Source organism: Sapajus apella, unplaced genomic scaffold, assembly GCF_009761245.1.
Source record: "Sapajus apella isolate SASKATOON/1434 unplaced genomic scaffold, GSC_monkey_1.0 scaffold41, whole genome shotgun sequence".
Taxonomy (NCBI): Eukaryota; Metazoa; Chordata; class Mammalia; order Primates; family Cebidae; genus Sapajus; species Sapajus apella.
This window is the reverse complement of record NW_022436981.1, coordinates 11,300,677-11,321,223: the sequence shown is the minus strand read 5'-3', so window position 1 is coordinate 11,321,223 and position 20,547 is coordinate 11,300,677. Positions and strand designations below refer to the sequence as shown.

General features: G+C 41.8%; 1 protein-coding gene and 1 long non-coding RNA gene across 5 annotated transcripts in view; one reads left to right on the top strand and one right to left on the bottom strand.

Moving 5' to 3' along the window:
* Positions 1–7,287, bottom strand: part of LRRC1 (leucine rich repeat containing 1) — a 135,385-nt gene extending 128,098 nt beyond the window's left edge. Inside the window, exon 1 of one of the 2 annotated variants that reach the window (XM_032299715.1) lies at positions 6,846–7,287. In XM_032299715.1, the coding sequence (XP_032155606.1) occupies positions 6,846–7,004 (159 nt within the window). In that variant the 5' untranslated portion in view covers positions 7,005–7,287. The remainder of the gene's footprint in view (positions 1–6,845) is intronic. The other variant, XM_032299713.1, reaches the window with a different exon arrangement.
* Positions 7,288–7,973: 686 nt separating this feature from the next.
* LOC116565847 overlaps positions 7,974–20,547 on the top strand; it is a 72,602-nt gene continuing 60,028 nt past the window's right edge. For 2 of the 3 annotated variants that reach the window (XR_004275619.1, XR_004275618.1), the window contains exons 1-2: positions 7,974–8,099; positions 8,909–8,975. This is a non-coding gene — a long non-coding RNA (uncharacterized LOC116565847). Of the gene's footprint in view, positions 8,100–8,908; positions 8,976–10,182; positions 10,898–20,547 lie in introns of those variants that run through there. The other variant, XR_004275617.1, reaches the window with a different exon arrangement.

Below are 20,547 nucleotides of genomic sequence, written 5' to 3'. Positions count from 1 at the left end.
CCCCTGACTGGTCTCCCTGACTCTATTCTCTCCTCTGCCCCAAAATGATCTTTCTAAAAACAAAGACCTTACCATACTTTACCTCTGCTTAGACACCTTCCCTGAGGCTCCTCTGCCTACAAGACAGAGTTCATCTCCTTAGCTGCCATGGCATTCTGCAGAGGCTCTTCACACCATCATGCCTCCTTGCTCCCAGGCAGGCAGTACAGTGTAAATGCACACATGTGGCAGGAGTTTCATGCTTGCTCCACAACTAAACTTGACCAAGTTTCTTAAGCCCTTTAAATAAGTTTTTTAAGACTCAGTTTCTGCATTTGCCAAGCTGAAATCATAACGGCTACAGTGAGCTGTTATTTCATTTGAAAGAAATTATTTATGTAGAGCACTTCATACAATGCTTAAAACTCAGTTAACTCTCATAAGCAGTGACAGTTATAATTATTATTAATACATCACAGAAACTCTCAAATGTTTCTTAATTGAAAAGACTCTAATCTCTACTAACCCATTATAATTATTATTAATATGTCACAGATACTCACTAAAAGTTTCTTAACCAGAGACTCTAATCTCCACTAACCTTAGACAAACGACAACTTCCCTAGGTCTCAGTTTTCTCACATTTAAGTATCAGAGGTGAGGAGAGGTATGGGGTGAGGGCTGGGGGACTAACACAGAAAACAATTAAATGCTAAACTGTGTGATAGTCACAGGGTAACTGAGAAATGAGAAGTGTTTCCCTAACTTGAGAAATGTATAGATCAGCACTATAAAGGGGGAAATATTCCTTTGGATGCCCCTTCTCCTAAGCATTGACTTAAATTACATTTATTACAATGTTATTGAAGTATGTCCAAACATAAAACTAGGTTATGTCTTTTCTATGCTTTAGCTCTCACAAAATTGTAAGGTAAACACTTTTTAAATTGGATAAAAACACACAAAAGAAAGCTCAACATTAATTTAACATGACAGATAACAATGATGCAATTTTGCAGATACTGTATGGCTGTGTGCAATGTATTAAATATAACAGTAACATGGAGCAGGTAGCCTGAATTCACATTCTGCTTGCTGACACCACTGTGGATTGAGACCCCTTCAGCTGCCCAACACTTTTGTCTAACAAATTGCCACGAAAACCTTTGTTCATATAAACTTCAGCCATCTTCTGACACCAACTAATCATTTCTGTAATAAGTTCACATCTGTTCTTCCCCCATTAGCTAGAGATAATTAAAGAGTTGCTCAAACACAGTCAATAAAGTCTTTGGGCACTGCTCATTTATAAGGTCATCAAGATGTCACAAAATCTGTGATTTTTTAAAAAAAGTATTATTGAAAAGAACATTAAAAATATAATTCTGGTTTTAAAAAATAACTTACAAACTCCTGGAAAAATGTCTTCAAACTCCAGTTTAAGAAACAGTATTTTAGCCAGGCATGATGGGTCTTGCCTGTAATCCCACAATTTAAGGAGACCAAGGTGGGTGGATCACTTGAGGTCAGGAGTTCGAGACCAGCCTGGCCAACACAGTAAAACCCCGTCTCTACTAAAAATACAAACATTAGCTGGGCATGGTGGTAGGCGCCTGTAATCCCAGCTATTCAAGCGGCTAAGGCAGGAGCATTTCTTGAACCCAGGAGGTAGATGTTGCAGTGAGCCGAGATGGTACCACTGCACTCAAGCCTGGAAAACAGGGAGACTCTGTCTCAAAAAAAAAAAAAAGAAGAAAGAAAAGTAGAGAAAAAGAGAGAGGAAGGAAGGAAGGACGGAAGGGAGGGAGAGGCATTATTTTAAAATAAACAGATTTTGTAACGGTATCCAGAAAGATGTTAAGACATCTCAGGTCTAACTCTGTGCTGACACTTTAAGTGCTTTACACATATTCTTTAATAACTATAACCCTATAAGATAGGTACTACTCTAACATCTGAGGAAACAGAGGCTTGAAGAGAGTCTCCAAGTGATGGGGCAGCATTTTGAACTATCTGAATCCAGCACCTCTGCTCTCTGACCTTTCAAGACAAGCCCTAAAGAGCCTCGGCAGAAGACAACCAACAATGGACAATATAAATCCAGATGAAACCAACCAGATGGGAGTGAGGGGGTAAGAGAGAAAAGATGGCATTGTGAAAAAAGAAATGGCAGGACTTGGCAACAAAATGGAGAGGAGAAGGAAGGATCTGAGGTAAGTCTTTGGACCTTTGAGAGGGAAAGAATGGCTGCCCTGCTCCCTAGAAATGGAACTTCTGGGAAGAGCAGTCAGTTTGGAATATGACACCTAAATTGAAACATAGTTGGTTTAAGGCAAAAGGGACTTTACCACCAGTGGAGATGGATATTCCCTTAACAGATCACAGCTGGAGATATTAAACTTGAAGTCATATTCATAGAAAATATGTTTATAGTGCATGAAGATTCTTTCAAAGATAAAGCAATCAGAGGTGTCCAGTACAGAAGACATAGAAAACAAAAACTGGCAAGACAAGGACACTGGATTCTGAAAGAAGACCTTGTGTCAACAATAGTTTCAATAGATTGATGCACAAAAGTCTGACCATAGGAAGGGAAATTATGATGGCTAAGAAACATGGGCCACCTACCCATCTTAGGACTCATTCATGCATCTTTGTGCCCACTATGTGTCCATTCATGAAGATCTCTGCCCTCATGGAGCTAATGTTTTAGTCAGGTAGAGAGACAAAGAAAAAGAAGGCAAGTATATGGTCTGGAGTTAGGTGATGATATGTGCTCTAAAGGACAGGAAAAAGTAAAGCAGAACATGAGAAAGAATGATGTAGGGGGGCAGGTATTTGAGATAATGCCATCTGTCAATCAACAAAAGATCAACTGAACTCTAAGAAGAGATGGCAAGGTAAAACTCAATTTTTCAAAGCTACGAAGCCTTCAGTATATTCATTCAAAATACGTACTGCCTGCTACTACATGAAGCACTATATTGGTGCTGGAGATTACAGGAAAACACACATATTTGAAGGCATCTGAGAATTGGTGCCCACTGAGGAGAAAAATCAATGGCATGTGAAAGGCTGAGGAAGTACAGAGGGGAAGCCAAGGTTCCTGCAGGGCAGGTAAGACAAAAGTGTGCCCCTGTGAATGAGCTTTTCTTCTGAAGTTGCTTCTAATTTGAAAATTCTGACTATATTAGAAAAGGATAGATGCTGGAGCAGTGATATGCTTAAGGGAAGAGAAAGGAGCACAGGGAGGAAGATTTTTATAAGGTTCAGCAACATTTATTCAACAGATAAATAATGGTTTATTGAGCAACATAAATAACTGTTTATTGGCACCTACTGGCTGCGACAAGGCTGAGATTCTGTGCTCAACAAAGGTAAGCAATAACACACAGACATCTCAAGAAGGTTACAGTGAGGCTACCTGTGTTAGCACAGAGCCAAAAAGGATAAAACTCTGGGTAGTGGAGGAGGAGTAGGTGGATGCAAAAGGGACGGGGTATCACCCAACTGGAACCACGCTGAAGATGAGGGTTCTGATGCAAAAGGTTAAAAGACTAGGAAAGTAGCCATCAAGTCCACAACTTAGGAGTAGTTTAACCGTGGTGTCCTTTCCACCCCACACTAACCACATCTGGATTAAAATCATCTGCTTCTTCACAAAGCTGTGAATCATGCCTCCTTTAATCTCTATATTCCCAGTAACTTGCAAATAATGGAGGCTCAACAAATGCTTGGCTAAAGCCAAGTTATAATGACATGAGTAAAATAGGAGAGACTAGGCTGGGCGTGGCAGCTCATGCCTATAATTCCAGCACTTTGGAAGGCTGAGATGGGCAGATCACCTTAGGTCAGGAGTTCAAGACCACCCTGACCAACATGGAAAAACCCCATCTCTACTAAAAAATACAGAATTAGCCAGGCATGGTGGCACATGCCTGTAATCCCAGCCACTCAGGAGGCTGAGGCAGGAGAATCGCCTGAACCTGGGAGGCGGACGTTGCAGTGAGTTGAGATCGTGCCACTGTACTCTAGGCTGGGCAACAAGAGCGAGACTCCATCTCAAAAAAAGAAAAAATAGGAGTGACTAAATAAATTAAGGTTTGATGGGTATGAGAAGCAAGACAGAAGATTCCTGCTAGGTGTCCAAAGAACATCTGGATGAACAGGACCCACCAACAACTGCATCTAACTTGCTGGATAACCCTGAGAAAGTCACCTCAATTCTGAATCTCAATTTGTGAAATGAGGATATTGGCTCAAACCAGAGGTTGCAGGCCTTTCAGTGGAAAGAAGGTGGCTGTTAATTACATGAAAGCCTGGAGAGAGTGCGTATCTTTGCTGTCTGGGTAATGGGTACGAGCTTCCCCTTTAAGCTGCGCTTCCAAACAAATTATAGAGAGAACATACAGCTGGTATGGCCACCAAAATAAGGACCTTTGAGGCTTATCAACAAAAGAGACCTGCTTTGATGTGGCACATAAGGAGACAGGGGTTTGGGGCAGGAGAAGCAGAGAGCAGTGGTAATAAGTTATACAGATCTGAGAGGTGAGACAACAGATAGCCCAAGGAAAGACTGGATGGAACAGATACATTTGTTTTCAAGGTGGTTCTCATGTGTGTCATGTACACACCCAGGCACCAAGACACACAATAAGTCAGGGAGAAATAGATTTTACACAACCTAAAAACTTTAATACTAATTTAAGAGCTGTTAGGGCAATAATAATCCATTAGCAAGATCACTTGTAACCTTTGGAAAGCTTGTTTATTTACCATATTTACAGAGTGCCACAGACTATATTTTGAGCTTCTGACAAGTTTCCATTTAGGATCACAGAAATACCTGACATTTTGGCTTGGCATGGGAAATTATGTAATTTCCCATGCCAAACTGAATTCTCCAACATTACAGGAAAACCCAGAAACCCTGCAGAAGGGAGTGAAAAGCCAATCCAGTCAAAGGAAATCTTCCAGTTCTACAAAAGAAAACAAACAAACAAACAAATACCACAAAGAGCAATGAATCATTTCTACTGAATAACTTTTCACTCAATCTTTAATAACGTCATTCTGAAGCCCTGAAAATTAAATTACATATTCTATATTTCTGGTGATATCACTGCCTAAAATTATACAACTTAAAGCAGTGAATGAGCTGATGACTGTTAAGTGAAATCTTTAAGGACATGAAAGGCCAGAAAAAAAGCATGTGCTTGAAAATGCCTTCAAAATAATAAAAGCCTGAGGGAACTGGATAGCTTTGCTGCTTCTAAGCTAAATAAAGCTTGGGGGGCTTTACAAAGGTTCCAGTGAGGATAATCTCTATGATTACACAGAGCAAACATCCAATCAATTCCACATGAACCAAGGAAGTTAATCCAAGAAGAACACCACTTAAAATATTGAGGAAAAACACACAGTACTGATTGTTTAAACGCTCCATCAGCGTTGGAGAACGTATCAGGTCATTCTGACAAGCCAGAACACTTGACTAGTGTTTCTGTGACAATGGTTTGGCTTGTGTTAACTAAAGGACAAGCAAGATATTTGAGTCCAACGCTCAGGCCTTAAACAGGTCTGATCCCGGACTCCCCAGCAGTCTCCCTACTTCCTGCACACCTTTGGATTATTACACACTTACTTCCTGTACACACCTGGGTTTGGGATACCTTTTCCCTGAAAAATTACTCCAGCTAAGTTCCCAAGGCAAGCTCAAAGGACTCTCCCTACTCTCGGCGGCAGTGTAGTGGTTACTTTAGGTAAAAGACTCTGAAAAGATAACGCATCACTACAAGGACAGAAGTAAGCAGGGCGACTGTGGCCGCTCCGGGAAAGGCGGCTGCAAGGCTGGCCCGCGGGCAGAGCCTCTGCTGACGTTCACCGCGGCTCCCACCACGCAACAGGTCCACGCAGGCAGGGCCCGGGCGGCTGGCGTCTGGGCACCTGCCCCCAGCGCTCCAGGCCCAGCTCTCCCCTGCCCCCATCCCGCGGCCACCCCGTAGCCACGGCAGGCCGGCCGGCCAAGCCCACCCGCGATAAAGCCTGGAGCACATTCCTCCCAAGATGCCGAGATAGTGCGGCCCGCTTGCGCGCTGCCCAGGTCACAAGGTCCTCCTCGACAAGCCTCGGTCAAAGGAGAGACGCGCCCGGCTCTTGGTAGGGCCCTAGGGAGTGGAGTGGGGTGGAATGCGGTGCTTTGTAGCCTCCAACAGAAAACAGCCCGTGTCGCCTGACTTCTCACCTGCCCGGGCACAAGTGGCAGGTGTCAGTACCTAGACATGGATCTAAGTTACTTAACAGTCCAGAACGTTTCTCCAACAGCACGAGCTCTAGTGACTACGGGAAAAATATCCGGTCACTTTGAATAAAATGAAAAATAACTTTACTGGGGAAGGATGCAGGTAAAGAGACACTAGGGGAGGCCAGGCACGGTGGCTCACGCCTATAATCCCAACACTTTGGGAGGCCGCGGCGGGCGGATCACGAGGTCAGGAGTTCGAGACCAGCCTGACCAATATGGTGAAACTCCGTCTCTACTAAAAATACAAAAATTAGCTGGGCATGGTGGCGCGCGCTTGTAATCCCAGCTACTCAGGAGGCCGAGGCAGGAGAATCGCTTGAACTCGAGTTGCGGAGACTGCAGTGAGCCGAGATCGCGCCGCTACACTCCAGCCTGCGCGACAGAGCGAGACTCCGTCTCAAAAAAAAAGGAGACACCGGGAGAAAGAAGCAGGTGAATGCGTAAAACAAGTAAGGTTCCCTCCCGCCAGACCCGGAGGTGGAAGAGGCAACGAGAGGCGGGGAGCGGAAGGGACAGCAGAGGAGCCGGCAGAGCGCGCAGGTGAGGCCGGACCCTCACTCACCTCGGGCAGCTCGCGGAGCTGGTTGGCGTCCAGCAGCAGCTCCTCCAGGCTCCGGGCATAGCGGTAGATCTCCTCGGGGACGTAGACCAGCGAGCAGTGGCGCTTGTCGATGGTCTCCACATGACGGTTGCACCGCCACAGGGGGATGCAGTGGAACATCGCCGCCCCCGCCGCCGCCGAGCCGGGTCCCGAGCGGCGGCAACCCGGGCTCTAAGCCCGCTCTGCCCGGCGGCTCCGCTCAGCCCGCTGTCCTCTCCGCGCTCGTTGTTGGTTCCCTGGCTCGCTCTCACCTCGCGCAGAGCTTCGCGGTCGAAAGCGCTCCAAGGAACCTCGGGCGGGAGCCCCTACCCCGTCCCAGCACTCCCGCCCGCCAGCCAGTGCGTCCCCTCCCACCCTCCAGTCTCCGCCACCGCCACCGCCGGCGCCGCCGCGGGGAGCTTCCTACTCCTAGCCGCCGCGCAAACTGAGCATGCGCGCCAGTGGTGCGCGCCGAGGGTGTTTCCCGGCCCGAGGGATGCTCCTCTCCGGGTTTTCCCGGCGACCTCGATCCGGAGAGGGTCGAGGGACCTGCGGGCCGGCTGCCCGGGGTCCGCTTACTCCTGTGGGGACGGGGGCTCTTCGGGCCCTTTGAGGAAGGCAGGCTGTGAAAGGGCTTGGGGCAAGGACGAGGCGGAGTAGAGGCGGCCTGAGCAGAGCAGAACAACTTTTGATTTTTAGTTTTATTTAACTCGCACTCCCCTCCTTGCTCCCCTTCCCCAAAACAACTTTCTCTTCCGGGGTCAGGCAGGACCGCCCCGAAGCGTACCTTGCGCGCCGTGGGCGCCAGGCGCTACGGGATTCCGTGTAGTTTTGAGGTGTTTGCGCCGCCCTCGCTGCTGCTTTCGTGGCTGCCCCTGTGCCCGCTGCTCACGGCTGCCCCAGAAGTGTGAGCGGGCCGCGCCCGGCCCCTGCGGCGCCCTCTGGTCCTTGGGCACCGCCTGCAGGCTTTGTAACCTGGGAGCACACCTTCGGTCGTCACGGTTTATGCAGTGAGAGACAGTAAATCCTCCCCGTAACACCAAAGGCATAGGAGTCTCAGAGTCTGCGAGATTCTCACAGATGTGGATGCACCCCGCCAGCAGCCCAGCTGCAGAAATAAGCCGGCAGATGCGAGCTTCTGAGCCGGATGCAGCTCTTCCCAGACGTCGGCCCCTGACAACTACCCGGGGGTGCGGAGGGAGGAGCGAGGAAAGAGGGGCAGATCGAGGCTGTCAGGTGAGCATCCTCCATACAACTCCTGCTTTTCTGCTGCAACCCCTGTCCCGTCCAGCCCGGATGACCCAAGAGGCTCGCTATTGGGTTATCACGACCATTGCCTCGCGCCGATTCGTTTCCCGCGGACCACTTCGCCTGTAACTGTTTACAACACAACCCTCATCACCCAATAACCAAATTTTCTCCTTTCACGAAGGGTTGCTCAGGTCAAGGTCAATCACAATGATGAATTATTTCCTCGGGGCCTCCTCTGACTCCCCACTTGGCCGCCCCTTCGTCCCACACTTTCCGTTTCAAGCGTACTCAAACTTCAGGTTCCACCTGTGGCCTCTGCCACGCTGCCACGCTGCCACGCTGGCTCCCCCACCCTCACTCCCGCCTTCCAGCTGCAACAGCTAAAATCTGGAGCCACGGAGTTCACTTTTCTATAGAAGACAAAGCTGAGCATGCTCAGTAGTCAAGGCAAAGTTTGGTCCAAAACTAGTTTTTGCATTAGACTCTCTATTAGCTCCAGACTCTCCTGTCCCATTGTAACTGAGCACAGGAGGGTTTCCCCGGTGAAATGGAGAAGAGGACACTTGGTCTTTTCAATTCTACTAGGAGGGCTCCTTTCTTCCCAGTCAGTAAGGAAGGGTCTGACTTTTCATTTCTACCCCAGCGTTATCACCTTAACTCTCATTCCTGTCAATCCCTAAACTCCTGTTGCCCTATCCACTTCACCCTCTGTTTTATTTGTCCTGATTTGATTCCTGCATTCTCACAGAGGGCTACCTGGACTTTGAACCTCCACCCGCCTTTTTACATTTCAGAAACATGATGCTCATTTCTGCCACCCTTCCTAGAAAACTATGGTTCCTGACAGAGACGTGTGGAAAGGTAAGCAAGTTCCTGTCTTCAAGTTTCCCAACTGCTTTAAAAAAAAAAAATTTCTTTTTTAACGCTGGCTCCCTTCATTTAATCTAATGTAGATTTCCAGAGATTATCACACTAGATTATTTTAACGAACACCAAATATATTTTAAAGATGTGTCCAGTCTTTAAAAAATTCAAACCTCCGCCGGGTGTAGTGGCTCAGGCATGCAATCCCAGCCAGCACTTTGGGAGGCTGAGGCCAGTGGCTCACCTGAGGTCAGGAGTTTGAGACCAGCCTGGCCAACATGGTGAAACCCTGTCTCTACCAAAAATATGTAAATTAGCTGGGCGTGGTGGCAGGTGCCTGTAATCCCAGCTACTGGGAAAGCTGAGGCATGAAAATTGCTTGAACCCAGGAGGCAGATGTTGCAGCGAGCCAAGATCCCACCAATGCACTCCATCCTGTGCGACAAGAGCGAAACTTTGTCAAAAAAAATACAAACCTCAATAAGCATTTTTTGTGTGCCTCTCCACGGTGCTTCAGCTTCTCTGTGTTATTATTTTTGTATCACCTTAATCCAAAAGAGATTGTGACTTCTTAAGCAATAGGTACTGTCTCACTTGCTTTGTAGGTCTGGGAAACTGCCACAATGCCATATGCACAGTCAATGACCAGCAGTTTTTGTTGAATTAATTCTATGGGTAGTCAGTGGGAGAATTCTTGACATCCCTTGTTTCCAAGGATTTGCTAAGAATTTGAAACAGTGTAGTAAGAGAGAAAAAATGGAACAACTTGTCAACTACAGAATAGGGAAGCAATTAACTTGTTATTCACCTGAAGAATTTTAGGGTTTCCTGCCTGATATAATATCTAGTTTCCTCCACCACATACAAATGAGTTTGACTCAATTTAAACAAAGTTTATAAAGACCACCTAAATCAATTTATTCTAAGAATAATGTAATTATTTTATTCATTTATACTTTGAGCCGTGTTTTCACAGCCTTTGGTGTAAAGAGATTTGTGTTTGAACTCTTGTTATGCCACTAGCTTTGTAGAAATTGACAGTTTACTTAACTTTTATAAACCTCAGTTTTATCATCTCTCAAATGAGGATAATGGCTTGTGGGATTGTTGTCTGGATTAAATGAAATAATATATGTTAAGTTCTTAGTAGAGTATCAGACACACATTATTTTAATCAATAAATATTCATTATGCACTTTATTAGCTAGCCTCCAGGAAGTTGGGGGCAACATCCACCATCTCCTGGTTGATCTGTGTAACCAACTTTCTCTCTCTCGGATCACTCACTTTGGGAAAGCCAGCTGCCATGTTGAGCAAATCTAGAGAGCCACATGGCAAAGAATTGCAGACTGCTGACAACAACTAGCAAGAGACTGACAATTCTTGCCAGTAGTCATGTGAGTGAGCCATCTTAAAAGCCAATTATCCAGTCCTTGTCAAGCCTTCAAGTGACTGCAGCACCAGCTGATAGCTTGACTAAAACCTCATGCTAGCCTCTGACCCAGGACCACTCAGCTAAGCTGCTCCCCACTCTTGACCCTTAGAAACTCTGTGAGACAGTAAATGTTTGTTGCTTTAAGCTGCTAAGATTTGAAGTAATTTATTATACTGCAACAGATAACTAATAAATGTACATACCTTGCACCAGACATTGTGCTAGATGCTAGAAATGTGTAAGAAAAAACAAGATAGGTCTTAGCCTCATGAAGCTTACTCTCTAAAGTTAGGAGAATGATAAATACTTAGTGGTTTGTTGTTGTTTTATCATTATTTTTTGAGCATGATATTATTAATTTTCTTTAAGTAAAAGTCCAAAGTGGTAGCTCATAAGATAGGGTGAAAATGGGAATTCAGAGGTTTGGGCATGTGAATTTTAATGTAAGATACCACCACCTAACCACTAGAATGACTTAAAATTTCTTTTAAAAAGGCAATCCCAAATGTCACTGAAGATATAAAGCAACTCAGCCTGGCAGAGTGACTCACACCTATGATTCCAGCACTTTGGGAGGCTGAGGCAGAATGGGGTGGGGAGATCACTTGAGGCCAGGAGTTCAAGACCAGCTTGGGCAACATAGGGAGACCCCCATCTCTACAAAAAAAACAAAAAATTAGCCTGGTGAAGTGGCCTGTGTCTGTAGTCCAGCTACTCAGAAGGCTGAGGGCGAAGGATCACTTGAGTCTCATAGTTAGTTTGAGGCTGCAGTAAGCTGTGATCATGTTGTTTTGGTTACTACAGCTTTGTAAGATATTTTAAAGGTCAGTAGTGTGATTCCTCTAGCTTGGCTTGCTTGCTTGTTTGTTTGTTTCTTTTGCTCAGTATTGGTTTGGCTAGTTGGAGTCTTTTGCGGTTCCATACAAATTTTAGGATTTCTTTTTGTACTTCTTGAAGAATATCATGGGCATTTTGGAAGTGGTAGCATTAAATCTGTAGTTTGCTTTGGGTAGTATTGTCATTGTAACAGTATTAATTCTTGTAATCCATGAGCTTGAGATGTCTTTCTATTTGTTTGTATCTTCATTAATTTCATTCTTCACTGTTTTGTAGTTTTCTTTCAAAAGTCTCCTTGATTATATTTATTCCTAGGTATTTCATTTTTTGTAGCTACTACAAATGGGATTGCCTTCTTGATTTTATTTTCGGTAGTTCATTGTTCAGATATGGAAATGCTGCTGTTTTTTAATATTGATTTCATATCCTGCAACTTTACTGAATTTGTTTTATTCTGTTTTTTGATAGAGTCTACATGTTTTTCTATACATAAGATCATAGAATTTGCATATGAGGACAAATTGATTTCCTGCTTTCCAATTTATATGCCTTTTATTTCTTTCTCTTGACCAATTGTTCTAAGACTTCTAGAGGTATGTTGAATAAGAGTGGCGAAAGTGGACATACTTGTCTTCTTCCAGTTCTAAGAAGAAAATCTTTTAGCCTTTCCCCATTCATTATGATGTTAGCTGTGATTTTGTCATATGTGGCCTTTATTAGTTTGAGATATGTTCTTTCTTTACCTAGTTGATTGAAAATTTTTATTGTAAACAGATGTAAAATTTTTATCAAGTGCTTTTTCGGCATCTATTGAGATGATCATGTGGTTTTTAGTAGTCCTTCATTCTATTGATGTTATGTATGACATTTAATGATTTCCATATATTAAACCATCCTTGTATTCCTGAGATAAATCACACTTGATCATGGTGTATTATCTTTTTGATGTGTTCTTAGATTGGATTTGCTAGTATTTTGTTGAGGATTTTTGTGTCTATGTTTATTAGAAATATTGACCTATAGTGTCCTTTTTTTGTTGTGTCCTTGTCTGTTTTTGGCAGCAGGGTTATGCTGGCATCATACGATGAGTTAGGAAAAATTTTCTCTGTTTCATTTTGTGAAATAGTTTGACAAGAATTGATACTAATTCTTCTTTAAAGATTCAGTAGAAGTCAGCAATGAGGCCATTCAGTCCTTGACCTTTCTTTTTTGGGAGATTTTCCATTACTTACTAAATCTTGTTACTTGTTGCTGGCCTGTTTGAGTTTTCTATTTTTTCTTGCCAGAATTTTGGTAGATTGTTTATGTCCAGAAAATTTTCTATTTCTTTGGGTTTTTAAAATTTATTGTCATGTATTTGTTCATAGTAGTCTCTAATAACCCTTTGTATTTCTGTGGTATCCATTGTGACATCTCCTTTTTCATTTCTGATTTTATTTATTTGGATCATCTCTCTTTTTCATTAATTTAGCTAATAGTTGGTTGATTTTGTTTATCTGCTCCAAAAAAAACCCAACTTTTTGTTTCATTGGTTTTTGTACTTCTTTTTGTCTCAATTTTATTAATTTCTGCTCTGATCTTTATTATTTCTTTCCTTCTAATAATTTAGCGTTTGGTTTCTTCTCTCTTTTCTAGGTCCTTGAGAGGTAACTTTAGGTTGTTTATTTGAAATCTTTGTAGTTTTTTATGTAGGCATTTATTGCTATAAACTTGCCCCTAATACTGCTTTTGCTATGTCCGCTAGATTTGATATATTGTGTTTTAATTTTTATTTATTTCAAGGAATGTTTCAATTTCATCTTTTATTTTTGTTCTCCATCCATTGGTCACTCAGAAGCCTATTATTTAATTTCCATGTATTTGTATAGTTTCGAATGTTCATCTTGTTATTGATTTCTGGTTTTATTCTATTGTGGTCTGAGAAAATAGTAGGTATGATTTCAGCTTTTAAAAATTTGTTGAGATTTCTTTTGTGTTCTAATATATAGTCAGTCCTAAAGAGTGTTCCATGTGCTGATGAAAAAGATATGTATTTACCAGCTGTTGAGTAAAATGTTCTGTAAATGTCTATTAGGTCCATTTGGTCTACGGTGCAGTTTATGTCTAATATTTCTTTCTTTATTTTCTGTCTAGACAAGCTATCCAATGCTGAGAGTGGGGTGTTGAAGTTCTTAACTGTTATTGGAGTCTCTCTCTCCCTTTAGATCTGATAATATTTGCTTTATATATCTGAGTACTCCAGTTTGGAGCACATATACATTTACAATTATTATATTCTCTTGCCAAATCAATCCCTTTATTATTATGTAATGTCCTTCTTTGTCGCTTTGTACAGCTTTTGACTTGAAGTCTGTTTTGTCTAAATATAGCTACTCCTGCTTGCCTTTAGTTTCTGCTTTTATGGAATACATTTTATTTAAGCCCCTCACTTTCAATGTGTTTGTCCTTAAAGATTAGGTGAGTTTCTTTTAGGCAGCATATAGTTGATTCTTATTTTGTTATTATTATTCAGCCAGTCCATATCTTTTAAATGAGGAATTTAATCCATTTATATTTAAGGTTGTTATTGATAGGTGAGGACTTACTGTTGTCATTTTACTGATTGTTTTTTAGTTTTTTTGTATATTTTTTGTTCCTTACTTCTTCTCTTATTGTTTATTTTTACTGTTGGGTAGTTTTCTGTACTGACAAGTTTTGATTTCTTCCCTTTCTCCTTTGCGTATCTGCTCTGTCAGTGTGTTTTATAGTTTCTCATGTTTTCATGGTGGTGGTTATTGTTCTTTTCATTTCCAGATGTAAGACTCCGTTGGGTATTTATTACAAAATTGGTCTAATGGTGGCGATTTCCCTTCGTTTTCACTTGTCTGTGAAAGATTTTATTTTCTTATTTTACGATGAATGGCTTAGCTGGGTATAATGTTTGTGGCTGCCAAGTATTTTTCTTTCACTACTTTGAATATATCATCCTTTTCTCTCGTGGACTATAAGGTTTCTGCTGAAAAATCTAATGGAGATTCCCATATATTTGACTGAAAACTTTTCTCTTGTTGCCTTTAAAATTCTTTCTTTGTCTTTCACTTTTGACAATTTTACTACAGTTCTGCCTCAGAGAGGATATGTTCAGGTTTAATCCATTTGGGGTTCATTGTAGAAGTGTTCCTATTTCTCCACATCCTCTCCAGCATCTGTTGTCTCCAGATTTTTTAGTGATTGCCATTTGAACTGGAGTGAGATGGTATCTCAATGTGGTTTTGATTTTCATTTCTCTAATGACCAGTGATGATGAGCATTTTTTTATATGTATGTTGGCCTCATATATGTCTTCTTTTGAAAAGTGTCTGTTAATCTCCTTCACCCACTTTTAAATGGGTTTGTTTGTTTTTTTCTTGTAAATCTGCTTTAGTTCTTTGTAAATTCTGGTTATTAGCCCTTTGTCAGATGGGTAGATTGCAAAAATTTTTTCCCATTGTATTGGTTGCTGGTTCACTTTGATGATTGTTTCTTTTGCTGTGCAGAAGCTCTTAAGTTTACTTAGATCCCATTTGTCTATTTTGGCTTTTGTTGCCATTGCTTTTAGTGTTTTATTCATGAAGTCCTCCTTGACTGTGCCTATGTCCTGAATGGTGTTGCCTAGGTTTTCTTCTAGGGTTTTTATGTTGTTAGTTCTTACATTTAAATCTTTAATCCATCTGGAGTTAATTTTTGTATAAGGTGTAAGGAAGGAGTCCAGTTTCAGCTTTCTGCATATGGCTAGCCAGTTTTCCCAACTCGACCTTTCTCTCTGGCTGCCCTTAGGATTTTCTCCTTCATTTCAACCATGGTGAATCTGATGATTATGTGCCTTGGGATTGCTCTTCTTGAGGAGTATCTTTGTGGTGTTCTCTGTATTTCCTGGATTTGAATGTTGGCCTTCCTTGTTGAGGAAGTTCTCCTGGATAATATCCTGAAGAGTGTTTTCCAGCTTGGAATCATTCTCCCTGTCACATTCAGGCATGCTGATCAAGCGTAGATTAGGTCTTTTCACATAATCCCATAGTTCTTGGAGGCTTTGTTCATTTCTTTTCACCTTTTTTTCTCTAGTCTTGCCTTCTCATTTTATTTTATTGATTTGATCTTCAATCTCTGATATCCTTTCTTCTGCTTGATTGATTCAGCTGTTGAAACTTGTTTATGCTTCGCAAAGTTCTCTTGCTGTGTTTTTCAGCTCCATCAAGTCCTTTATGATCTTCTCTAAGCTGGTTAGTATTTCGTCTAACCTTTTTTCAATGTTCTTAATTTCTTTGCAATGGGTTAGAACATGGTCTTTTAACTCAGAGAAGTTTGTTATTACCCACCTTCTGAAACCTGCTTCTGTCAATTCGTCAAACTCATTCTCTATCTTGTTTTGTTCCCTTGGTGATGAGGAGTTGTGATCCCCGGGAGGAAAAGAGGCATTCTGGTCTTTGATGAATTCATCCTTTTTGCTCTGGTTTCTTCCCATGTTCGTGGATTTAGCTCCCTTTGATCTTTGAAGTTGGTGATTTCAGGGATGAGTGGATGTTGAGTGAATGTCCTTTCTTTTGAGGATGGAGCTATATCTCCTGTGTAAGGTTTTTTTTTTTGGCCTGTAAAGGCACTGCTGGACTCTCTCAGATTCAGTCAGGCTGCTGCGTAGTCTACCCCTGGAGTTTGTTTACACAGGTGAGATTAGCCCTGCCTTCCCAATAGCAGGCATCTTTCCTTCCCTGAGCTCGATCTTCCCAGTCAGGGTCAAATTGCTGTATTCACTGCAAAACTCTCTAGTGCGTGGGCTTCAGTTTGTTGGGTTTTGTGGGGGTGAGACCTGCCAGGCCATATGGCCTGTTTCCCTGCTTTCAATTCTGCCTCTTTCTGTGAGACTGGTAGTTCCGTCCCACTGGCATTAGTCCAAACTTTCACCCAGGTCCCTGCCGACAACTTGCGGCACCAGGCAGGCCGGAGCTGTCTCTCAGATTTGCATCTACAACCCACGGCACCCCTCAGTCCAGCAGGGCTCTCATGAACTGTTGGTTGCAGGAGGGATGAGAGAAGTGCAGGTTCCAAATCAGAGCGCCAAGGGGATGAAGTGTCCAGCCTTCTGAGCCAGCTGCACTTTCCAGGTGGGGACATGCCCCGCCCTGTCTCAGTTTGCCCTCCCTGGGCTGCTCTTGCCCTGCTTTGGCTCACTTTTCCTGGGCTATTTTCACTGTCCTACCAGCCCCACTGAAATGAACCCGGCACCTTGCTTAGAATCATGGAGTCCTCTAGCCCTCTGCATCTCACTCACTGGGAGCTGCACTCCAGAGCTTCCTCCTCTCAGCCATCTTGGCAGAAGTCCCTCAGTTGTATTTTCAATTTCCTTCATTGAATTCTTCAGGTCTAGGATTTTTATTTTGTTCTTTTGTGTGATATTGATCTCTGTTGAATATTTCACTCAAATCATGAATCATTTTCCTCACTTCATTAAATTGTCTGTTTATATTTTCTTAAATCTCATGGAAATTCCCAAAGATTTTTTTTTTTAATTCTTTTTCTGGCATTTCATGTATTTGCTTATTATTGTTAGTGTAAAATTACTGTTTTTCTTTGGAGGAGTAATGTGTCCTTGCTTTCTCATGTTTGATGTGCTCCTATGTCAATTTCTATGCATCTGGTGAAAAAGTCACTTCTTCCAATTTTATGGAGTAGGTTTCATAGGGAAAGACTTATTCATATGAGTGGATCTTAGGATGCAGATTTGGTGGGATGCATTGGCCTTGGTTCTAGGTGAATTCACTAGTATAGACTTCATGAGCTTCTTCAGTTATAATCCACACTAATGACATGTTACACATAAATACGACATTATGTCATTTGAGAATAAGCCAGGCTGGGCACAGTGGCTCACACCTGTAATCTCAGCACTTTGGGAGGCCAAGGCAGGCAGATTACTTGAGGTCATGAGTTTGAGACTAGCCTGGTCAACATGGGAAAACCCCATCTCTACTAAAAACACAAAAATTAATTGGGCATGGTGGTGTGTGCTTGTAGTCTCAGCTACTTGGGAGGCTGAAGCAGGAAAATCGTTTGAATTCAGGAGATGGAGGCTGTAGTGAGCCAAGGTCATGCCACTGCACACCAGCATGGGAAAGGGAGCAAGACTCTGTCTCAAAAAAAGAAAAAAAAAGAATAATTCAACCAATACCTGTGAAGACACTACTCTTTGCAAGTCCTAAGCCAATCACTATGTGAACTGATACCAGACAATTTAATCTTTCTCAGACATGCTGTATCATAAGAATTGGGGAAAATTTACATTATAAGTACAATTTTCACATAGGATTTAAGGAAGTTCACTTGACAGGCTTACTTCAGATTTTTTAATGTCTTAAGCAATGTAGAAAATAAGAAACTTGACATTTATAAGTAAAAACTTAAACCAATTTGAATGTAGCAGTAGTCCCACCTACTTGGGAGACTGAGGTAGGAGGCTCCCTTAAGCCCAGGAATTCAAATCTGGCCTGAGCAACATAGCAAGATACTTAATTCTAAAAAAAAAAAAGAAAGAAAGAAAAACTATACTTATTAATAAAAGCCACTGAATTATGGATTCAGTGAGTTCAGTCTTGGCACTTCAACAAAATATCATTGAATCTCATAGGATTTTCCTCATCTGTTTCTCATCTGTGCATCTCCAACAAGAGCAGATGGATATAAGGTCCCTGACAACTCTTAAATGGCTGTAACTCTTCTTCTTTCTCAAAACATTCTGCTAGGAATACATTTCAGCATAAGTAAACGGCATAAATTCCACCACAAGTAAATTATCCTATCAAGTTTTCATTTTTGTAAGCACTTTATTTTGCAATTCATGGCTAGGATACCTCTGTTTTTCCATTGTTATTTTTTTCTTTCCCTGTTCCCAAAGTAGCTGTCATCATCAAATCCATTTACCACAGAATATTCACCTGTCCATAGTATTTTATCTTCCTTTTATTGCATATTCATCTGGCTCCTTATTTCTTTCTACTGAGAAAGAACAATGCAAAAGAAGAATTTGTTTAGGATGGAAAGTTATAGACACTCCATTGCTCTAATAAAATAGATTATCAGTAATTCATAGAAATGGAAGAACATGAAATATCATACTTTCATTGTTGCATCTATTATATATAGAAATAGATATAGACTGCTTGGAGATTAATATCTATATATATATACACACACACACATACAATATATATTTTTAATAATTATCAGTAAAACTTTAATGTATATTTAAATATTTTTGCTGCTTATATCTTACATGCTTTAGTATTTATATCGCGTTTATTATAAACCTGAATGGATATAAATACCAAATTTGATCAATTTCATCCCCTTTAGGGAGGGTAGTGTAACTAGGCAGTGCTATAACTAAATGCAGCCAGCAAGAGAAAGGGGGAGAAGAAGAGAAGCTAAATCATAGGCAGGACATTTTGCTCTGTAGAGATAATTGGAGCATACTGTGGCTTAGCTGGGAATAACAAACAAGTTTCCCTTTCGGTAAGGGCTGAAAGTAGTATTTTTATTTCCTCGTGACTTTCTACCTAATCTTTAGTGCTCCCTGAGGAAGGAAGCTGGGTATGTATGTGTCTATAGACTGAAAAAAAAGAAAGTGTAAAATGTACCAAGGCGATAGCCTTAGAAGAAATGGTTTTTAAAAAACAAATGAATCAAAGAAGAAATATAGTTTTAGATAGAATAGGAATGGAAAGATAGTGTGAGAACTTCTAAGTCTATGCAAAAGAAATCATTATCACTATTATCATTATTATTATTTTCTAGATTGTATTGAAACTCTATTACTGGTATAGCATGTTAGCCAGGTTAGCAATATTTATGTTCCGAAGGTATGTAAGTCCCTTTTATAAAGGCAAGACTTACTTTTCTATAAAAGGTAATGAAATGATGGCCAGGCATGGTAGCTCATGCCTGTACGTAATCCCAGCACTTGGGGAGGCCAAGGCGGACAGGTCACCTGAGGTCAGGAGTTCGAGACCAGCCTGGCCAATATGACGAAAACCCATCTTTACTAAATATACTAAAATTAGATGGGCGTGGTGGCGTGTACCTGTAATCCTAGCTACTCAGGAGGCTGAGGCACAAGAATTGCTTAAACTTGGGAAGTGGAGGCTGCAGTGAGCCGAGATCATGCCACTGCACTCCAGCCTGGGCAGCAGAGTGAGATTCTGTCTCAAAAAAAAAAAGAAAGTTATGAAATGAGATTGGATGGCTCACGATCCTCAGATTAGCTTTTTAAGACTATTAAAACCATGTGGTATAGGCAGACTCTAGTGTGGTCTCTATGATCTCTACCTCTTAGTATTTATGCTCTTGTAGGATTCCCTCCCCTTGAGTATTGACTCACTTCTAATGAATAAAAATACAGTAAAAGTCATAGGATGTCATTCTCAAGACTAAATTATAAAAAGACTATGGTTTCCATCTTGGGTTCTCTCTCTCTCTCTCTCTCTCTCTCTCTCGGATTACTTGCTCTGGGGAAAGCCAGGTGACATGTCCTGAGATAGCCCTACAGAGAAGCCCACAGGAGTATGCTTAGAGCAGCTTGTTATAATTTGGGTATGGTTTGCTTGTCCCTGCTAGTCTCATGTTGAAATTTGATCACCCGTGTTGGAGGTGGAACTTGGTGGAAGGTGTTTGGATTGCGGGAGTAAATGAATGGCTTTGTGACATTCTCACAGGAATGAGAGAATTCTCACTCTTAGTTCCCACAGAATAGATTGTTGAAAAGAGCCTGACATCTACTGTCTCTCTCTCACTTTCTCTCTTCCCATGTGATTTGCACACTTTTGCTCCTCTCTGCCTTCCTCCATGAGTGAAAGCAGCTTGAGGCCTTCAACAGATGCAGAGCCATGAGCAAAAACAAAACAAACAAACAAACAAAAACTTTGCTTTATAAATTATCCAGCCTCAGTTATTCCTTTATAGCAAAAATGGGCGAAGACACAGATCTCCCAAAGCGTCTCAGCAACAATGTCAGTGAATTTGGAAGCAGATTCTCTCCCGAGGTTGAGCTTTGAGATGACTGTAGCTCCAGCTGACATCTTGACTGTAACATCGTAAGAGATTGACCTAAAACTACCCAGCTAAGATGGTCCCCCATTTTTGAGCCAGATCTCTGGCTCAGAGAAAATTTGAGATAGTAAGTGTTCGTGTTTTAAGCTGCTAAGTTTGAGTAATTTGTTGAGCAGTAATAGAAAACTAATGCAAACCATAGCAGATAACATGCAATATAGCTGAAGTGCTGTATAAGATGTA